We start from the raw sequence: 22068 nt of genomic DNA, 5'->3' as shown, positions 1-22068 counted from the left end.
CCCGCCTGCTAGCCTGCTCCCTAAAATATCACTGGTTTGCTCCTTTCTATATATAGGGGGCCTACATTCTGCATGGACTGGTTGCATGGCCACATGTGCAAATGGCTTGAGATACCTATTAGGTCCATAAATGACCATATAGCATATATTCAACACCAAAAACAGCAACAATTTGTTGTTGACAAAGGACAGCTGGACATATAAAGGGCCCGATTACCTTCAGGAGCTGAGGGCCTCATCAAACCTAAATCTGGCCCTGACCCCATCAGAACTGGAACAGAACCTAAATCCTATTGAAATGTTTCTGAGCATTTGGGATCATAGAATTGTAGTGGAGTTGGAAGGGACCGCAAGGGTCATCTAGTCCAACCCGCTGCAATGCAGGAATCTTTCGCCCAGCGTGGGGTTCAAACCCACGACCTTGAGGTTAAGAGTCTGTTGCACTCCCAACTGCCCTAAACACAGCTATTGGCCCAGACACTAAGCAGTCTCCAGTGTTTTCATACGCACCTAAAGAAAACCCCATCAGATCATGCCACAGGCTCAAATTCTCCAGCATCTTGTGTAGCTAACCACATGACTACAGAATCCCACAAGCAATAGTGTTCTCCCCGCTGGGGATTTCCATTAATAGCACTCAGGGTCATCGTGCTTCCGACACGGGACTGGGAACATAGCCATTGTGGCCAGCATCCATGGACAGCCTTATCCTCAAAGATAAAGGACTGACCACACTCAACTACTGCACCAGCCTGTCTAAATGATTAGGAACATAAGAAGAGCCTTCTGGATTCGAACACAGGAGCCCTCTCCCCTCCTGGGGTTTACAGCAACTAGTATTTGGAAGTATGACTTTGAGGAAGAGCAGAGCAGTCATGAAAACCTCTCCTCCATGAATGTGCCTAATCCTCTTTTAAAGGCACCCAAATTGGTGGCTATCCCTGTCTCAAGTGGGAGGGAGTTCCACAGCTGAACTACACCACTGTGCAGAGAAGTGCTTATTATTAATTTTTTCAAAAAATAGGAATTAAACAAAGAACAATACATAACACTAGGACCCACGTACATACAGGACCGCCTCTCCTGGTATGCCCCGCAGAGGACCTTAAAGTCCACAAATGACAACATTTTGAAGGTCCCAAGTCGCAAGGTGGTTAGATTGGTCTCAACTAGGGCCAGGGCCTTTTCAGTACTGGCCCCAACTTGTCACAACACTCTGTCACAAGAGACTAGGGCCCTGCGGGACTTCACATCTTTCCGTAGGGCCTGCAAATGGAGCTGTTCTGCCTGACCTTTGGTTTGGACTCAGTCTGACCCTTATGTTTCCCTCCCCTTATGGTTTTGATCTATGGGCTACTTTTAAAATGAGGCTGCATTGTAAATTGCATTTTAACTTTTATTTTAACTTGTGTTCCCCCCCCCCCTTATTATGTTTTTACTGAAATTTGATGGGTGTTAGCTGCCCTGAGCTCGGCTCTGGCTGGGGAGGGTGGGGTATTAATAATAATAATAATAATAATAATAATAATAATAATAATAATGATGATGATGATGGGATCCCACTAATTCAATGTCTCCTCCCTACCCCTCACCCAGGAGATTTGGCTAGCACCAACTACAATGTTGTCCTGCCATACAGGGAAGAGATATATTTGCAACATGCCAAGTCTTAAGGTGCTGCAAGTTTGTTGCTTCTGCCTGCTGGAAACATGATTTCCAATTCACGTTTTAATTTCGTTACATGTACCTCTCACATTTCCTCCAAGGTCCTCAAGGTCTCCTGCTCCCCATTTTACCTTCACAACAACCCTGAGAGGTAGGTTAGGACGAGGAGTTAGGTAGGTTAGGAATGGCTTGAGGTCCTCCAGAATAGCGATTGTGGAATCCAACCTTTGTCTCCCAGCTTCAGACACGTCAAAACCAGAACCACATTAAAATGCTTAGTCTCCCTAGTTTATTTCACTCCCAATTTCTTCCTTTGCAACTGGATGTTGTGGTGTGTTTGTGTGTGGGCTGGATTTCTTGAGCAATCTGGTAACCTTCTTATTGCTAACAAAGTCTCTAGAGATTAGAACCCTACCTGTCAAATAGTTTTAATTCATTTCAACAAAAGCTCTAAAGTTAAAGGAGAGAGGAAAAAATATGGCATCTTTAGCAGCAGATTGAAAATCACCCTATGGGCTCAATGAAGTGTTTAGTTCAGTGTTTCCCAACCGGTGTTCCGCGGCACACTAGTGTGCCACGAGACGTTGCCTGGTGTGCCGTGGGAGGGAGGCGGGTGAGTCGGGCGGCGAGAGGCGGGGCGGCGGCGAGGAGAGGCCGCCCAGCGCGGGGCTCTCGCCGTCTGCCTGCCTGGCTGCCTGCGTGGCGCTGACGTCACGGGGCTGTAACGTGCCCCACATAGGCACACGCGGGGCGGCGAGCGAGCTCCCTCCCACATCCCATCGCCAGCTCTGCACCAGGCGGTATAGCTCGGCGAAGTTGCCGCGCTGGAAGGCCAGCAGCGTGCGCGCCTTGGCCAGGCTCTCGCCCGCCTGCGCCTCCAGGCACGGCGCCTCGGCGTCGGGCGGCAGCGAGCCCAGGAAGCGGCCCAGCCGGCCGGGGTCGCCCGCCTGCAGCAGCGCCTCGCACCCGCACGAGACCTGCTCCGCCGAGAAGCGCGGCGAGCGCAGAGGATCGGGCGCGGCGGAGGCCAGCCCCGCGCTTGGAGAGGGCGCAGCAGCCGTCGCCAAACCCGATCCTCCTCCTCCTGCTCCGCCGCCGTCCTCTGGCTCTCGGCCGGGAGGAGCCTGCGGCGACGGGGCAGGCGCCGAAGTTGCCAGAAGTTGGCGCGCCTCCTCGGCAGCGCCTTCGTCCTCCTCCTCCTGCCTCTGCTCTCCTCCGGCCGGGGGGCTCGGCGGGGCCCGCGGGGAAGGAGGCCATGTTCGCGGCGCGCGGGATCGCGGCCCCCCTCGCCCGCCTCCGGCCCGCCCCCCTCCCCCTGCGCGCTGCCCTAGCCATGCGGGTCTCCTCCCCCTGCGCCGCCGTCCCCTTTCCACATCCTAGGAGCCGCGGTCCGCCTACCGCCCCCGGGCCGCGGCGCGGCTCCCAGCCCGGGCTGGCCTCCGCCTCCTGGGACGCGCGCCCACCCCCGCGGCCCCCCAAACTTCGGAGCAACTCTCCAGACGCTTCTCCCCCGCCTCGGTCTCCCTCCTTTCCACTTCTCTTCCCCCCTTCCTTCCCTCTTTCTTTCTCTTTCTCTCCCACCCGCCTTTCCTTCTATTAACTTTCCTTTCCCCTCCCTTCGTCCTTCCTACTTTTACTCCTGGGCTCCTCCCCCCTTTGCGCAGCCACAAATCAATCTCTCTCTCTTTTTCCCCCTCTCTCTCTTCTTTGCTCAGACGCAAAAAAGCGCCGCTTTTTGGAAATCCAGACTGCTGTCCCCACTGAAACGATACTTTAAAAAAGGAAGAACCCACTGGCTCTTATTTCTGTTTAAAGCAGTAGATCCCGAACTCTTTTGGCCCACTCCCCCCTTGGTTCCACATCCCCCAGTGTCCCCTATGCTTACTCTATAGAAAGCATTACAGGGGTTAACGCGGCTCGCTAAGGAAGATATTAATAGAATTCTGCATTTGGGGGGAGACCCTAACAGTCATCTACCATTACCTTCTATGCTGTTACTATTTTTTTATTTTTTTTTACATAAGTAAAAAGTGACCTTTCCCCATCTGGCATGGTGGTGTGCCTCGAGATTTTTTTCATGAAACAAGTGTGCCTTTGCCCAAAAAAGGTTGGGAAACACTGGTTTAGTTGCTTCCACCCTTACAGGGAAAGAAACTCTTCACTTTCCCTTTGTATCCTTAATCAAGCAGGAAGCTTGCTTTTTTTCAGCCTGGAGCTACCAGATCATGGCCCCACCCACAGACTGCTGGGTCTTTAGCAGCCTTAAGGCAAGGCACACTCAAGTTCAGTCCCTCTGCATTTAAAAGAACTAACAGTAGTGATGTATGGAAGTGAGAGCTGGACCATAAAGAAGGCTGATCGCCAAAGAATTGATGCTTTTGAATTATGAGCTGGAGAAAACTCTTGAGAGTCCCATGGACTGCAAGAAGATCAAACCTAGCCATCCTTAAGGAAATCAGCCCTGAGTGCTCAATGGAAGGACAGATCCTGAAGCTGAGGCTCCAATATTTTGGCCACCACATGAGAAGACTCCCTGGAAAAGACCCTGATGTTGGGAAAGATGGAGGGCACAAGGAGAAGGGGACGACAGAGGACGAGGTGGTTGGACAGTGTTCTTGAAGCTACCAGCATGAGTTTGACCAAACTGGGGGAGGCAGTGGAAGACAGGAGTGCCTGGCGTGCTCTGGTCCATGGGGTCACAAAGAGTCGGACATGACTAAACGACTAAACAACAACAAACATATACATATAAAAAACCTTTGAAACCTCATAGCACTGACTCAGGTTTTCCCCAAAACCAACAACTGAATAGTATTATTTGTAAGTGGTAAAATGTGAAGATTTTTATGGTTAAAGTAAGTGTGATTTAAATAAAAATGGTTAGAAATTATGATATATGTAAACTGCTAAAGATGAGGTAAAATGAAAATCAGATGGGGGGACTTGGGGAAGCCCACCTAACAATGTTTAGAAAAAACAAGGTAAGACAAGAATTTGTTTGTATTGTTTGTTTTTCTGTTTGTGTTGTCTATTTGTGTTATAAAATGAATAAAAATGATTTTTTTTGGGGGGGGGGGAACAAACCAAAAACTGAAGGAAAGGCATTCTCTCCGAAATCAGCATCATTCAGATTTTTGTTTCTACTTAGCAAGACAGATGGATCCAGAACTTTAAAAAAGAAAGAATTAGCTCTGTTTATATTTTCTTAAAGTGGAATGTACGATGCTCCCAATTCTTTTCCTAGAGTAGCCTTTTAATTACTATTCATGGTTAAGTTAACTCACACTCAGGGAAAAGAAAGATTTTTTTTTAATGTCCTCATTTTCAGAGATAACGTCTTTCAAATAACCAAGTAGTAGAATATTCAGAGTTCACCTAAATGTATGAGCAGGAAACAGCAGTCAGCAGTAAGGATCACAATAGCTAAGAACTGGGGAAACAGAGAGTACATGTGAATGCTTTGATAAAAGTTTGGTCTATAGTAAAAATGACTTATTATAAAAGCACACACATAAATCAGCCCAACAAGTTCACAGAAAGATGGGCATTCATCGTAATATTTTGGAACAACAAGTTTAGCAACAAAGCACAACTTTATGCAGCCTTCCATTTCAAGAATCAAAGAATGTCAGAGTTGGAAGGGACCCTGAGGATCATCTAGTCCAACGCCAGCAATGCAGCAATAAGAAGCTGTCCCTTATGCAGATCAAGCCTGCAACCTTGGAGTTATCAGCACCACACTCTAACCAACACAAACGCCGTTAGCATTTGTGAACAGATGCTTCATTTGCTTCCTTGCACCTTATTTGTTCACATTTACGATTTTGCCATTAAGCATAAAAGTATTATTTCAAAACGCCCTTTTCTCCAGATAAATGTTTCGGTTCGTTAATTGGTTAGATGCCGGTCAGTTCAAAATCAGCATACAGTCATACCTCGGGTTAAATATGCTTCACGTTGAGCGTTTTCAGGTTTCGTTCTGCAGCGACCCAGAAGTAATGGAACGTGTTACTTCCGGGTTTCGCCGTTTGCACATGCGCAGACACTCAAAATGACGTCACACGCATGCACAGAAGCGGCGAATCGTGACCCGCACACGCTCAGACGCAGGTCGTGTTCTGCTCAGGATGCGAATGGGGCTCTGGAATGGATCCTGTTCGCATCCAGAGGTACCACTGTACTCGAAACCTGCTTAACAATGTAGCTTTTTCCTTTCTTTCTAGAAAGACCCTAACTAAATGTAACTAAAGGTAACAGAGAGATCTTACCTAGGTTGGGGTGTCTAGTCCCTCCTGGGGTTCCCCGGTTCTGGAGATTATGGAGCATGGGGTTGTCGAAAGGCGAGGAAGTCCAAGTGGCCCCCAGCTCCGGGGCCATGTAGCTCGCTGGGTAGGGGCTGGAATAAGATCCACTGAAACTGCGGGCGTATTGTTCCCTGCTGTTGGCCGTGATGCTGAGAGGGTTGCTGTACGTGGCCCCCTCTCTGGAAGTGGTGGTCGGGATGGGGGAGCCGGCAGCGAAGGAGAACCTGGGCGAGACGGACGGGTGCGTCGAGCCGGGGTTATACGAGGCGCTCTCGGTTCCGGGCTGAGTCCAGATGGAGTGGCCGGAGGGGCTGCCTTGCTGTGATGAGGCAGACCCCTGGAGGTAAGGAAGGCTGGGAATCATGGTGCCGACTCTCGTGGTCGGGATGTAGACAGGGGAAGTGGCAGCCGCGCTGTGCATGAAGCCACTCGCCCCTTCGTAGGCCTGAGGGCAATGGTTGGCGGCCATGGCTAAGCTCTGGTACATCTCTGGAGGAGCAGGCGAGATCCAAGTGGGTTAGAGGGAGAGAGAGTCTACCTCCAAAATCAAGACAGGAGGTGTGCCCAATCAGGTCCAGGATGAGAGGATAGGGTGGGGAAGCAGTTTTCCGGGTCCTAACAGGTCCTAACTTTCAAGGTGGTCCCAGGCATCAGAGCCAGCAGTGGCTTCCGTGGTCTGGCATTCTTCTCTCCCTTCTGGGCCTGGTTCACACCTATAAAGGAAGGGGAAACAGAATGAGACATGCAGGTAAAGTGTGGGTAGGGGGGAAGAGAAAGGAGAGAAAAGTTGGTTCAAAAAGGCTCCCCTCCCCACTTAAGGCAGGTATAATAAACTTAAGGAAGGTGAGAGACAGTTAAAGGGCACCATCAGCACAGCCGAATCTTTGTCCCTGGGGGTATAAAGGTAAAGGGACCCCTGACCATTAGGTCCAGTCATGGCCAACTCTGGGGTTGTGGCGCTCATCTCGCTTTACTGGCCGAGGGAGCTGGTGTACAGCTTCCGGGTCATGTGGCCAGCATGACTAAGACACTTCTGGCAAACCAGAGCAGTGCACGGAAATGCCGTTTACCTTCCCGCCAGAGTGGTACCTATTTATCTATTTGCACTTTGACATGCTTTCGAACTGCTAGGCTGGCAGGCGCAGGGACCGAGCAACCGGAGCTCACCCCGTTGCGGGGATTCGAACAGCCAACCTTCTGATCTGCAAGTCCTAGGCTCTGTGGTTTAACCCACAGTGCCAGCCCGTCCCACTTAAGGCAGGTATAATAAACTTAGGGAAGGTGAGAGACGGTTAGAGGGCACCATTAGCACAGCCAAACCTTTGTCCCTGGGGGTATAGATGCTGCTAATTGGACCAAGTCTAGCTGTTTGATCTGAAATCACATCACAGCAGCAGGCTGTCCTTTTGGGAAAGGGAGTGAAAATAATAAAGGATTGAAACTGGAGCCTAGAGTTAGGTAGGTTAGGAATTGCTTGAGGTCCTCCAGAATAGGGATTGTGGAATCCAACCTTTGTCTTTGGTGGGTTGGCGAGAAAATGGAAAAAGTTGTTTTGCGGGGAGGCAGGCAGCCGAAAGCAGGTGAGCAAAGGTACAGTATAAGACGGTTTGTACACAGAAAGATGTGAGTCGGATAGGTCCCGGTGTGCTGTGTCATAGGTGTATATTTTTTCCTGGAAGGATAAAATTGTAGAGTTGAGAGGGTACCCCGAGGGTCATCCAGTCCAACCCTTCGAGGGAGGAACCGCCGCTCTGTGAACTAGAGCTCCGTTTGAGACTCACTTCAACACAGAAATGGGACGTCTGGAAACTGTGTGCATGCTCAGGGATGAAAATGCCACAGACCACAATTCCTGCAAGGTTCATGACTTCTGTGCATGCTCAGAGGCTGAGGAATGTTCATTACAGAGCTATTCCTTGCAGCCTTGAACAACACCCCTCTCCCCGCTTGTCAAAACGCACATTTGTGCACACATCAAAAGGCAACTGTAATGACTCATGATTTCCTCCTTGCAGTTAAGATCTGCCAATTCTGCCCAACCACACTTAGAGAGGCAAGCAGTAGGACCCATGTGGGGTGTGCATACTGCAAGGGGGGGGTATAATTGTGCGCAAGAGCATGGAACACATGTGTGACCCCCATCTACAATGCATGTACATCTACATGTTCAAAACTGCAGCAGGAAATGCAGGACAGGCTAACTAACATGAATTGCAAGTCCTGTTGACGCCGGAGAATATGAAGGTCTTGTTTTCCTGTTGTTCTTAACCTTCATGTCCTATCTTTCCTCCAAGCCTCCTGCATTTCATCCTCACCACAACCCTGCGAGGTGAATTAAACAGAGAGGGTGAAATTGTCACCCAGTGAGCTTCCTGGCCATGGGGGATTTGAACCCAGAGTCTCCCCAGCGTAAGTGTAATCACAGCTCTAACCACTGTGCCACAATGTCTCTCCAGGGCCTTTGGAAGCCTGCCCCACAACACAAAAAAACAGTCCCCTTCAGCAGTCTGCATTTTGCATGCAGGCACCAAGGGAACAAGGGATGCAGGTGGCGCTGTGGGTTAAACCACAGAGCCTAGGAATTGCCAATCAGAAGGTCGGCGGTTCGAATCCCCCCGACGGGGTGAGCTCCCGTTGCTCGGTCCCTGCTCCTGCCAACCTAGCAGTTCGGAAGCACGTCAAAGTGCAAGTAGATCAATAGGGACCGCTCCGGCGGGAAGGTAAACGGCGTTTCCGTGCGCTACTCTGGTTCGCCAGAAGCGGCTTAGTCCTGCTGGCCACATGACCCGGAAGCTGTACACCGGCTCCCTCGGCCAATAAAGCGAGATGAGCGCCGCAACCCCTGAGTCTGCCACGACTGGACCTAATGGTCAGGGGTACCAAGGGAGCGAAGCCACCTCTACTCCCTTCTCAAATGGTCTCCTCAACACATAATGCCTGAAACAGAGAGGACTAGAATCTTCTAAAGGGCAGAGGCTGATGGGGTCACTGAAAAGGATTGCATTAGGAGACACAGGAACTAGCAACCTACTTCGAACACAAACACAATCTGCTTTCCACACTTGACTCTTGCGCAAGGCGATGGGCGGCAACCTTTGGGCATGTGCAAAGTGTCGTCCCCTGACTGCTAAACAATCACTGCCGGACTCTCCAGCTCCCCACCCCCACCATCTAAGCACGTGGACTTTGATAGCCCTGACTCCCAAGGACTGCAAGATCCAGTCCATGAAACCTCTCGCAAAAGCCTCTTTCCCAAAGAGATCGGCCAGTGTTCATGTCTAAAATCGAGCTCTTCTCAAAAATACACTGAATTCGATTTGAATTTAGAGACCGGTTCCTTCGCCGCCCTCCTCAGTCTCTCTCTCCTGCCAATGGGCCCCAAAGGAGATTCTCGTGGAAATGAAACGCAAACGGAGTTTAGGGGCTTTTTATTTTTTATGGATAAGGGTGGCTTCTCTTTTAAATCGGATCATACGCGGTCTCAGCCCCCCCCCAAATTATTCCCAGCATGCCCGCTGTTTTTGCGCCATGGTGAAGCGAACAAACCCTCTCTTTCCAGATTTTCCAGGTTAATACGAATTAACACTCCCCCCCTCCCACTCCTCCTTCCCCGTAGGTGAAACCGAATTCAAGCGTCGCGAAGATTCTTCCCCAATTATCCCCTGCTGCTCAATAACTGAAGAAATAAACTTAAGTGGGGAAAGCTTCCCCCCTTTTTAAAAGTAACTTGAAATTCACACAAGTCTCTCTGTACGAAACGCCCGCAGCATTCGTTCAAAGTTTTAGCCGTTTCTGTTCCAGATTTATCAAGCAGATAATTAGAAATCGGCTGCCAGCGTTCCTTTTTTTAAAAAAAAACCCCACAATTTTTCCTTTAAAAATAAATAAATCATACCCTTACATTGATTCACTCATGAATCGGATTGATCTAATATATTTTAGCAATCTCCTCCAGAAAATGTTTGTAGAACTAAACTCTTCAAAATAATGAATATTTTTCTGACGACGCAGGAGCAAATCTGAATTGCAACGTGCACAAATATAAAATCTGTGGACGGCGATAGTGCAATTACGCACAAAATAATGCGGTTTAAGATATAACCTTCAGCGTTGCAATGCAGCCTTGAGAAGCGTAAAGTTGTGATCACACAAAACAGCATGACGAGCAGGAAACACTGACACGCTCCAGCCAACTTTGAACACTTCAAAACTGAAAGCAGGAGGTCGACTTAAAACTTCCTAGCAAACGAATGTGTGTCCCACTACATTTCTCCCAGCGGGATTTAAAAAAGGTGCTTTTGCAATTCTGAAATTCAATTAACTCCAACCCAGATGTAAATAAAGAGACCCCCACTTTATATGTAGATGCAAATAGCTGGCAGAAGAAAAAATGAGTTGGGTTGAAAACTTTGCAAAATTTAAAGGTGTGTGTATGGGGGGGGGGGGAGAGAATCCAAATAGGATAAACATACTAGAAATATTTGGAATGGTTGTTGTTTTTTGTTCTATCCTTACAGGGGTTTTTCCTCCCCATCGTTTCCATCTCCATCTTTTAAGAACGGAATGTTTTTATTATTACATTTTACGAAGGAGATTTGAACGCGGGGAATAAGCGGGGGTTTATTCACTCACTTGGCCCCCCTGCTTTACTTGGAACCGAGCGATTTACTCGGAACGGAACCCTCTTTTTACGCGGAAATCATAGTAAAAATAAGAAAACTGAATCAGATCCTCTGAGTGGCTCCGTCCCGCCCTCAAAAGGGTTTTTTTTACTTCCGCGCTTAAAATCAGATATTTGTTGCTCCCTGCTTTTAAAAAGCGATCACAAAAAGACAGAGACTGTTTAGAAATAATAAATAACTAATTTTATTTTTTTTACAGAACAGTGCCTTAGTGGGGAAGAAAGAAATAGTAGCTCTACATTTGAAACAGCACATTATTATTTTTAAAAAAATGTTTCTTATTGCCACCCCTCCAAAAAAACACACCCCTGTTTGAGAAGCGAGAGGGGGGAGAAAATCGCCTTTGGAACAAGAGCTGCCCTTTAAAAATGAAAATCCTCCCCATTCAATGAGAATCTCGATCAGCAAACCTGGGGTTTACAAAGTAGCCAGTGATGATCTAAGGCCGCTTGGATATTTTATTGCAAACAGTTTAGAAGTTTTATTACTCTCGAGCGGCATATAGGTTTTGTTACACAAATCTTTTAAATAAATAAATAAGTAAATAAATAAATATAGTAGCAAGTAGCTAAAAAGAAGGCAAATAAGGAAGACTTTCAAAACAGCAAGGAGACCTGGGAGAATATTAGAAGAATAGCAATAATCATTCCTATTACGCACAGTTCGGCCCCATCGATTTCTACACGTCATCTATCAATCCAGCTGAGATCGGAGTTTAAAAGTTTTCACGTTTGACTGAATCAATCCTGCATCAAACCACTACTAACCTTAAGAGGGGGATAACTAGAGGTATAGGAGATTTGCGCAAAAAAAGAGATAAAATCCTGCCGAAACTACCGCGATGGAATTATTTATAAAAATTGGGTAGGATTTAAGAAGTTTAATTTTTCACTTTTCTAGGGACCTTCGTTGCGTTTCCAATCGCTGATTTCTCCTCCTCTCTTTTTTTAAGCGAAAAGAATGTCTGCTTTGTGCGAAGCAAGGGAATGATATAAAAATAAAAGCGAACGGAGATCTAGGGAGCTGGCGAGGAGGAGGAGAAGGAGCGAGAGAGAACGAGAAGGGGCGAAGTGAAACTGGAAAGGAGAAAGAACGAGAACGTGGAAGCTGGGGGTCGTGGGATCCTCGCAGCGCGATCCTAAGCTCGTTTTACTCGCCTCGTTGGGTTCAGCGATCCTCAATCCCGGGGAATCCTGCATGGAGAAGGTTACTGTTTCAGCTAGGAAAGGAAAGGCCGGGTTGGTTGCGCAGAGGGAGAGACTGGAGAAAAAATATATCGGAACCTATCCAAAGTGGATCCTGCGCAAAGAGGGAGCGACATTTGCTGCCTTAAGAATCCAGCGTCAGACGAAGCGAAAGACGACCAGATTTTCCCGATCCGCGAACATTTAATATATCCAAAGAGCAGTCTTTCCCTCAAAGAATTTTGGGCACCGTAGTTTCCTCCTCGCAGTGTGACAATTGCCAGTAGCCCATCCTAAACTACAGAGCCCAGAATTCTTTGAGGGTGAGGAATGTTCTTTGGGTGTCCTTTCACTGCGATTCCTGCGTGGCAGAAGGTAGACTAGATGGCACTTAGAGATCCCTTTCCACTCTACAGGTCTACGGTTCTATAAAGGTCCAGTACGCGCGCGCGCAAAATATATATATCTGGGAATATATCTGGCGAGGAGAAAGCGGTGGTGGTGGCGAGCAAGGGGGGGGGGGAAATCAAGAAAAATGGTCTGCAAGAGAGAGAGAGAGAGATCTAACCGACCTGCTTTCTTCCGTCTCCGTTTGCCTGCTCCGAGCGGGGGCTCTCTTCCCCGCGAAGCCGGTTCCACTCCGGAGCAGCGCCGAGGCGCAGCCTGCTGTGTCTGCGCCCGCGCTCCGGGGACCAGGGAGCCTTGATCACGCTGGTCACCCAGCTGAGAAAGCCCGCAAATGGCCCGCGGGAGGCTCCTGGCCCGTCTCTGCAGGCTGCCTGCCTCGGGCGGCCGCAGGAGCAACACGCCTCGCTCCTGCCGGAGGGGAGAGAGAGAGAGAGAGAGAGGCAAAGGCGTCAGGCGCCTCCGGCCCAGCCCCCTCGGCCCGGACCTCAAGCAGGGCTCCTGCTGACGCTTCCCACCTCTTCCCTCCTCCTCCTCCAGTCCTCCCCCTCCTCTTTCCCCACTTTCTTGCCTCCTGGCCTCGCCACACCATAGGAACACACAGGGAGTTGCTTTCCCATGACTCAGACCATTGGTCCAGCCAGCTCAGTAGCGTCTGCACGGGCCGGCAGCAGCAGGGTTTCAGGCAAAGAGGAGGCACCCTGCTAGCGTCGCAGCAACGGAGCAGTTGGCACGTTTGCAAAGCTCAGCAGGGTCTGCTCAGGTTTCACATTGGATGGGGGCACGTCGGGTTGAGAGGGGGTTGGACTAGATGACCGTCGGGGTCCCTTCCAACTCTAAGATTCTGTGATTCCCAGCCCTGCCTGGAACTGCCATTGGGAACTGAACCTGGGACCTTCTGCTCCTCCACTTTTCCAAAAAGATGCGTTTTCGACGTGGGAGTGTATCTGCTGAGCAACTGAGCCAATCTTCATTCCTTTGGGGGCGGGGGATGGAAACTGTGTGTATGTGTAGATAGATAGATGATAGATAGATAGATAGATAGATAGATAGATAGATAGATAGATAGATAGACAGACAGACATTAGGGGCAATAGTATTAGATAATATAGCACCCTGAACAAGGACAAAATCCCCCCCCCCACTTAAATATTACTTATTTTGACAAGAATTCCTTTTTTAATGGATATTCTCATTAGGTCCCTGAATAAATAAAGGTCTTTTTATTATTGTTGCTGGCACCTGTCTGTCTTGGCAGAGACCTTTACGGGAGAGGCATACTTTGTTGCAGACAGAGGTGTCCCCATAGCGGTTTCTTCCTAATAATAATAATAATAATAATAATAATAATAATAATAATTTATACCCTGCCCGGCCCAGCCAAGACCGGGCTCAGGGTGGCTAACACCCGGTATAAAAACAAATTGATTGAAATACAACTTAAAAACAAGATTAAAATACAGCATTAAAACATTAAAATACAGCCTCATTTCAATGGAAACTCAAATCAATGAAAACGTCAAGTCTTCACCAAGGCTAACTCTACACTTTTCCCAGTGCCCATTCCTCTGCTGGTCACTGCTATGGATGAGCAAGCTTACTGGTTGTCTCCAGGCTTTGTGGCATTCCCACACAGCCGGGCCAGCAAGTCCTTGGGGATCCCGAAATTTTCCATTCTGTGGACATGACCCAGCCAGGATAGATGTCTCTGAGTCAGGAGTGGGAACATGCTGTGAGTGTGGACCTCAAAAAGCATATTGTGGCTTTGTGAAAGATTCAGAAAAAGGCAACTGAAATGATCCAGAGGTGGAACTTAAGACATCACCCAAAGTCGTTGAGCTTTCCTTAGGAGAGCAGCCAGAGTTGTTAAGCTGAGCTTTCGGAAAGAACATCTCCAGAACTTGTTTAGCTAGCCTTTTGAGGGAAGGACAGCGTCTGTGATGGCCTGGGACTCTGGCTCAGACTCGGACCCAGAGGAGACTCAGTCTGCACCAGATCCTTTGCCTCAGGCATCATCTGAACCAAGTCTGGGGCCTGATCCTGAAGAGTCCCAGTCTGCACAGGTTCCCCTGCAACAAACACCAGCTGGGCCGAGTCAGGGGCCTGAGCCTGCCCTGGCTCCAGATGTGGGGATGACCTCGTTGCCTGCAGCTGGGCCATCACTTACAGCTGCTTCACTACCAGCTTGGTCAGGGGAGGCTGAGGCGGCCTCTGGGTCTAGTCACCCACCGACATCTCCCAAGATGCAGAGACTGAGGTCTGAGCGAAGGAGAGACCTGAGTACTCGCAGGAGGAGTGCTCACATTTGGGTGAAACAGGGAGGTGAGTCGCCGGGGGATCAGGACTGGCCGTTACCCCAACAAAGACCCTGCCCCAGGTTGGACCCTGCCCCAGGTTGCGGAAGCAACATTGCTGTATGCCAGACCCTGTTTGAGATCCTGTACCTGTCCTTGCCTGGTTCCCTGCCTTGTGTCCTGGCCCTGTCGGAGTGACTCCCAGCGGAACCTTCGGATTCTGGTTTGGTCCTGGACCGCGTTTCACGGGTTACCCATGGGCCCAGCACAGCGCCTGTGCCACCGTGCAGCCCTCCAGGATTCCCAACAGACCCTGGATGCCCTGTGGTCGCCCCTGCCACCCTGTGAACCCCCAGTGTGCCCCTCCCACCTCTACCCTACCTTTCTATGCTACTGAACTCATGAAAGCTGGATGCTGGGAAATTCAGGACAGATAAAAGGAAGTAAACTAAGGAACTCACTTCTATAGGAGGCAGTGTTGGTTACCAAGCTAGATGGCTTTTATAGAAGATTAGGCAAATTCATGGTGGCACTGTGGGTTAAACCACAAAGCCTGTTGTTGTTTAGTCGTTTAGTCATGTCCAACTCTTTGTGACCCCCTGGACCAGAGCACGCCAGGCACTCCTGTTTTCCACTGCCTCCCGCAGTTTGGTCAGACTCATGTTTGTAGCTTCGAGAACACTGTCCAACTATCTTGTCCTCTGTCGTCCCCTTCTCCTTGTGCCCTCCATCTTTCCCAACATCAGGGTCTTTTCCAGGGAGTCTTCTCTTCTCCTGAGGTGGCCAAAGTATTGGAGCCTCAGCTTCAGGATCTGTCCTTCCAGCGAGCACTCAGGGCTGATTACCTTCAGAATGCATACATTTGATCTTCTTGCAGGACATGGGACTCTCAAGAGTCTCCTCCAGCACCATAATTCAAAAGCATCAATTCTTCGGCGATCAGCCTTCTTTACGGTCCAGAAAACCACAGAGCCTAGGGCTTGCCAATAAGAAGGTTGGCGGTTCGAATCCCCGCGACAGGGTGAGCTCCCGTTGCTCGGTCCCTGCTCCTGCCAACCTAGCAGTTCAAAAGCATGTCAAAGTACAAGTAGATAAATAGGTACCACTCCGGCGGGAAGGTAAACAGCGTTTCCATGCAGTGCTCTGGTTCACCAGAAGCGGCTTAGTCATGCTGGCCTCATGACCCGGAAGCTGAACGCCAGCTCTCTTGGCCAATAAAGCGAGATGAGCGCCACAACCCCAGAGTCGGTCACGACTGGACCTTTACCTTTTAGGCAAATTCATGGGGGAGAGGGCTAGGAATGGCTACTAGCACAGAAGCCAACTTCTAGGGGCTGAGGTCCCTCCACCACCCCCAGTAAAATATTTGAGGGTGCTGGGGTCCCCCAAAAGGTGATGGTCATCATTGCCATTCAAATGCTGTGTCTTGTGACTGATTATGCAGGGCAGGGTTATTAAATACATCCAATTTATAAAGCCTGATTTGCAAACCTGGATCAGACCTTTTTTCATCCGGAGTGATACCCAGAGCCTAATCCATAAAAAAGTTTTCAGTGAGGAAGTGAAAGAAAAGAAAGAAAGCAACTAACAAAGAAAGCCTGAAATTGTGATCCAATACAATATATGGGTGTGAAAGTAATACTGTTATTCCAACAAATACAAAATTATGAACAAGTTGTTATAGTATTTATAAATGGATTCCAAATGTTGTTGTATTTATCCATGCACATTCTGTGTCTACTTGCATGTTGCAAGAGCTGTCGTGTCTTCTAGACATTGATGGAAGGGGGCCATGGTATTCTCATAAAATCATGAAAGGGACCGCCAAGGTCATCTAGTCCAACCCCTGCAATGCAGGAATTTTTTTGCCCAGAGAGGGGCTCAAACCAACAATCCTGATATTAAAATCCTGAAGTTCTACTGACTGAGCTATGCATTTCCAATGAATCAATATTGGGGGGTTTTAAGGGCAGAGGAAGTCCACCTACGTGGACACAAGTCTTCAGAAATCCCATTAACTTGCATTGAGGAACCAAAATAGCCATAATTTTCTTGTCCATGAGATTTGCAGACTTGCCAGCATAGCTTCCTTCTTGGGGGTTGAAATATAGTCAGAGTCGAGAGTGGATTTCATGCTCTTTATTCAGCTTGTAGCGGTGAGGAGGAATGGAAGTTCCCCCAGAATGTCTGCTTTATATACATTATTTACACAATGGGCCCCACATGATTGGTTAATTCTGGGATTCACCTGTAGGCCAGTCAGGTTGCGGATTCACTTCCACCTGGAGCTGGATTGGGTGGCTCCTGCGGACCAATCAGACTGCTGCATTGTTCTAGGACCAATCAGACTGCTGCATTCTGAATCCTATTGTTCTAGGACCAATCAGACTGCTGCCTTTTGGATCCTATTCAACTCAGTACATAACAGAGGTTTAGCCCTGCTAACTTGCAGACAGGAGTTTGGCATTTTGGAGTCTAAAGCAGCTTATAAATTAATTTTTTTAAAATGGAGACAGAATATATTCAGATAGCAACTTTTCATTTATTTATTTTAAAACCCCAGTACTGTATATGAAAACCAGCAGTAAGGAAATGATAAATCATGGTTGCCCAGAATCAAGGGCTGCTTTTCCTGTTATCAGTCTTGAAGGCTGCAGAGTAATGGACGATATCCCTCCCTCCCCTCTTTTTTTTAATGCAGCAATATTGCTCTCTTATTACCCTATTAACCTTTAGACCCTTCTGTCTGCCTGATGTACAATCACATGCACAGGTCCAACCAAGGACGACAGAGAACAGCCTCTGGGCACGTGATACCAATTCCTTGCTGAAGCAAAGTGGGGGGCTGCGGGGTCATGGCCTGGATAAGAGACTGCTGGGGAGTGGAGCCCCATACCCCCACCCCCAATGACTCTGAACTTTGTCTGCTGGGATAGCAAAGATTGGTAGAGTTGGAAGAGGAGACTTTTGAGAGTCCCATAGACTGCAAGAAGATCAAACCTCTCCATTCTGAAGGAAATCAGCCCTGAGTGCTCACTGGAAGGACAGATCCTGAAGCTGAGGCTCCAATACTTTGGCCACCTCAGGAGAAGAGAAGACTCCCTGGAAAAGACCCTGATGTTGGGGAAGATGGAGGGCACAAGGAGAAGGGGACGACAGAGGATGAGATGGTTGGACAGTGTTCTCGAAGCTACAAACATGAGTCTGACCAAACTGCGGGAGGCAGTGGAAGACAGGAGTGCCTGGCGTGCTCTGGTCCAGGGGGTCACGAAGAGTCGGACACAACTAAATGACTAAACAACAGCAGCAGAGTTGGAAGGGACCCCCGAGGGTGATCTAATCCAACCCCCCTGCGATGCAGGAACCTCAACTAAAACACCCATGACAAATGCAAACTCAATTCTCTGTGTGCTGGTTCTTAAGTAGCCCCAAAGGCATCATCCACGCAGGGAGGGATAAGCAAGTTGGGGAGTGGAACCCCCAAATTTTGTAGAAGGACAACAGAATTAAGTAACTAAGCAGCCCAACAAGAGTTAAGCCATGGCTAGGCAACCTAAGGCCCGGGGGCCAGATCCGGCCCAATCGCCGTCTGATTGGGAAACGATGGAAACAAAAAGATATATACTGCGAAGGAGACAAAAGACAAGCTAAACAAGTGCCATTAAACTCTTTCCACAAGACAGAACTTACAAAAGAGTTCTGTATTTTAAGATTTCCCCATTTCTGCAACCCCCATGCCCTGTGAATGGAGAGGGTTGGGTCTCTTGATAGCTCTCTAGGCTAGCCCTACAGCTCTCATTAAGCAAAGTCCCCCCCTCCCCCCCCTTACCCTGGCATTCTCCTTATATAGTGTTGTAATTGCAACAGTTTGGAGACAGTCTGTCTGGGGTTTTTTAGAGATCAAATTTATCTATGATGGGCACAAATCATGACACTCAATAGTGATCTGCAGTTGCCTTGGCCTGACCTGGACAAGGGCCCAAATTGGCCCAATTTGGTGTGGGATTTGGCTGAATCTGGTGCTCAGCCCTTATAAATGGGGTGTGTGTGGAATGGATGGGCAGAAGCAACAACTCTTGAGGAAGGAGGGAAGGTCATTCTCTCTCTCTCTGTCTCCAATTTATGTACAGTCCTTTATCAAAAGATCCCAGGGAGGTATACATCATAAGCCCATGCAATGGGCTGGAGAAAGTAAACAGGCTGGAAATGGTTCTTGAACTACCTTTGAAAGTCAAAATGGTTTGGGGGAATGGCCATAGCTCAATGGTACAGCTTCTGCTTTGCAACCAAAAGGTCCCAGGTTCAATCGCCGGTGTCTCCAGATAGGACTGGGAAAAACTTCTTGCCTGGAACCCTGGGTCAATGATCTGACCTATTATGTGCAATAATTTCTAGGGGTGTTTTTTTTTTTACAATATGTGCAGTTTGTGCATAATGCCTGAGCAGCCTGTCTGCTGCCACATCAGGTCTAGAACTGTCAGTTCAGGAGCGCCTGAGACCTAGGGGCAGGGCCTGGTGATGTCATGGGTTGGGTCTCCAGTGATTTCATGGGGGCAGCCCCTGGTGATGTCATTAAGCAAATCACATTAGCCACAGAGAGGGTGGAGATCAGACTTCCCAAAGGGTCTATGTAAAAATTTGCAGCCTGAAGCTTGCAATCTGCATGCAATTTTCTTTTAAAAAATTGTGTTAAGGTGCTCTCACCCAGATTCAAACCCTCCCTCTCCCACCTGGAGTGCAGCAGGCAAGCCGAGACTCCAGGTCAACCCTGAAGGTCTAGCAACCCTAATCAGGTCCTTCTCAAACAATTCAGATTATCTCCTCTGGGAGGTACCCAAGTCCCTTTGTTGGGGGTAGGGGGTGGGTGCCTGGATCCTGGTTCTGATCTACCCATTGACTAAGTCAAAATAATATATAATCCCATCATCATGGCAGAGGCCATCCCTAGACCAAATGACGCCCTAGGGTCCTAGCATCTTCAGTATCACCTCCCCCCCCCCCCCCGTTTGTTCAGCAGCTGATGAATACCCTCTATCCCAGTTTATTTTGCAACCGACACACAATTCTCATGCAGGATTGCTTACAAGTCTGTGGAATGGGCTCCAGAGCTGCAACAGTTTCTTCTTCTTCTAATAGTAATTTATTATTTATACCCCGCCCATCTGGCTGGGTTTCCCCAGCCACTCTGGTCGGCTTCCAATGAAACACTAAAATACAATAACCTATTAAACATTAAAAGCTTCCCTAAACAGGGCTGCCTTTAGATGTCTTCTAAAAGTTTGGTAGTTATTTTTCTCTTTGACATCTGGTGGGAGGGTGTTCCACAGGGCGGGCGGGTGCCACCACCGAGAAGGCCCTCTGCCTGGTTCCCTGTAACTAATAATCCTGTAATAATAATCCTTTAAAAAATAGAATAAGAATGTTAATACAATGCTGGCTGTGCATGGTCACTATCTCCATCTGTACAAGTGAATATGCACTGTTTGCTTCAGCTGTTGAGCAGAAGTTTCAGTAAATCATCTGTGCTGGCGAAACCCTAAACTCCTGAGCCCAGCGTAGAATTAGCCTGCCCATAATTCTGCCCCCGATCTTGCCTCATTCTGTACTGTTTGATCATTTATGCATTTCTCCAAATCTTCTCAGTAGCTAAAATATAAGGGCCTTTTCTGTGGTGGCCCCTAAGTTGTGGAGTACCCTCCTGACAGAGGTTCGCCTGGCCCCTTCATTGTACAGATGCCAGAAAATGCTGAAGATGCACCTTTTTACCCTGACTTTGGACACTTGAGATTGAAATCATAGAAATAAGGTAGGACCTAAAAAACATGGATGCATTGACCAGTCAAAAACAGTCAAAAACAGGTATTTAACAATATTCAAAATGTGGTTAAAATCAGCAGTAGCCCAAAAGAAGTAAAACACACCTGACATGCCTGGAGAGGCCTGCCTAAACAAAAGCTTTTAAAGTTTTTAATTATTGAAATTAATGGTTCCCTTCCACACTGCCTGTATAGCTCAGTTGGTCACAGTGAGGTGCTGATAATGCCAAGGTTGCAGGTTCGATCCCTGAATGGAACAACTCTACAATTCTATGATTTAATGCTTTCCTTCATTTTTGGTGTACAAGTATCAGTACAGTATAAAACACATAATAAAGGAACAAGAGTTGCATCAAAACGTTATCTACTTAGAAGACCACGATCTACCTAAACAAATCAGCTGATAGCTATAAAAAAGATTTACGTAGAGGTAAATTATTTAAGACTGGGGTCTCGAAGCTCATCAATACTGAAATCAAATGCAAACTGCGATATAGCATGGGCTGCTGATATGATACCTTCTTTAATTTATCTTTGATTTATTTCCTAAACTAAACTGACTTGCTCTTTAGTTTATTATGAGATTGTAAACTGGTCTTATGCTTCTCTACCCCCCCCAAAAAAACCCCTGTTTACAATTGCATTTAAGTGGATTGTTTGAATTGTATTAACATCCTGGGACCCTCAAGAGTCAATGGAATCCATTAAGGCTGTGGTTCTCAACACCCCCTACTACAGATTACTTTACAGCTGCTGAGAGTTTTGGAGAACCACCTAATGACTTTTCCCTGCCCGTTGTAGCAATTGTAATGTGCTGTGCTAGGTGCTGTATGATTTTAAATTGCATTTTTTATTCCTTCCCTTGTCTCCTATAATGCATTTTATTGTATCGCAGTTTGAATCCCATAGAATAGAATTGAAACTACAAGTTTTCTTCACAGACATGCCCTGGACCACTTCCAAGTTCATAGACCACAGTTTGGTAACTCCTGCAATAAAGTTGAGGGCTCTAGGCTGGGCTACAGCACCCTCCTTAACTTCGGGTAAGTTGCCACCGCTTGGTCTCAGTTTGCCCTTTCTGTGAAATGGGAACATTTGCATTCCTCCTAGGAGAAAGAATCACTGTGGTTCTAAAGCACATTCATATCAGAGCTGTGACATTAATCATAGAGCTGCAGAATGCATTATCTATGACTTAATGGTGTCTGATCTGGCTCCAGAGCCAACATTTTGCTTTGCAATTCCAAAGGGAGAGAATTAAATGTCTTATTTTTTATTTTATTTTTGAATGGTGGTTTCTGCTCTTCCAGGAGGCAGTAATTTTTTTTCTTCTTCAAGGAGAATATCGAGGCTTGCAGAATATAGTGTTCAACGCAGAGTCTGGAAAAATTGCACGCGGTGATTACGGTGGTCGGCTTCTGTTGCGTATGAAGTTTAGCGCGGGTGTGTAAAAAAAAAAAGTGTGGGGGGGAGCTACAATCTTTTCGAGATAAACAGGCAGAGAGTAGAGAATCGGCTGTGAAATTGAGACAGACTCTTTAACAACAGCCAAGAAGTGGGGGAAAGTCTGCGCTCGTCTCGATGTCTAGCTGTAGGTTGAAGGAGGCAGAGATGAAGGCGCAAAATTACGCATATGTATATTGTATATTTTCCAGAGCGCGGTGTCGAAAGAGCGGCTGAATCTGTTTGAAACGTTGCAATGAGCAAAGCTTTTCTGA

General features: G+C 47.8%; 1 protein-coding gene across 1 annotated transcript in view; it reads right to left on the bottom strand.

Annotated features, from left to right (window-relative positions):
* GATA4 (GATA binding protein 4) overlaps positions 1–12747 on the bottom strand; it is a 52719-nt gene extending 39972 nt beyond the window's left edge. Inside the window, exons 1-2 of the mRNA XM_081904247.1 lie at positions 12408–12747; positions 5934–6682 (exon numbers count right to left, since the gene is read on the bottom strand). Coding sequence (XP_081760373.1) covers positions 5934–6456 — 523 coding nt within the window. The 5' untranslated portion in view covers positions 6457–6682; positions 12408–12747. The remainder of the gene's footprint in view (positions 1–5933; positions 6683–12407) is intronic.
* Between the last annotated feature and the right edge of the window lie 9321 nt (positions 12748–22068).

This window comes from Podarcis melisellensis (assembly GCF_964234715.1).
Source record: "Podarcis melisellensis genome assembly, chromosome: 3".
Classification (NCBI taxonomy): domain Eukaryota; kingdom Metazoa; phylum Chordata; class Lepidosauria; order Squamata; family Lacertidae; genus Podarcis; species Podarcis melisellensis.
The sequence above is the reverse complement of the archived record's forward strand: the minus strand, read 5'-3'. Positions and strand labels throughout refer to the sequence as shown.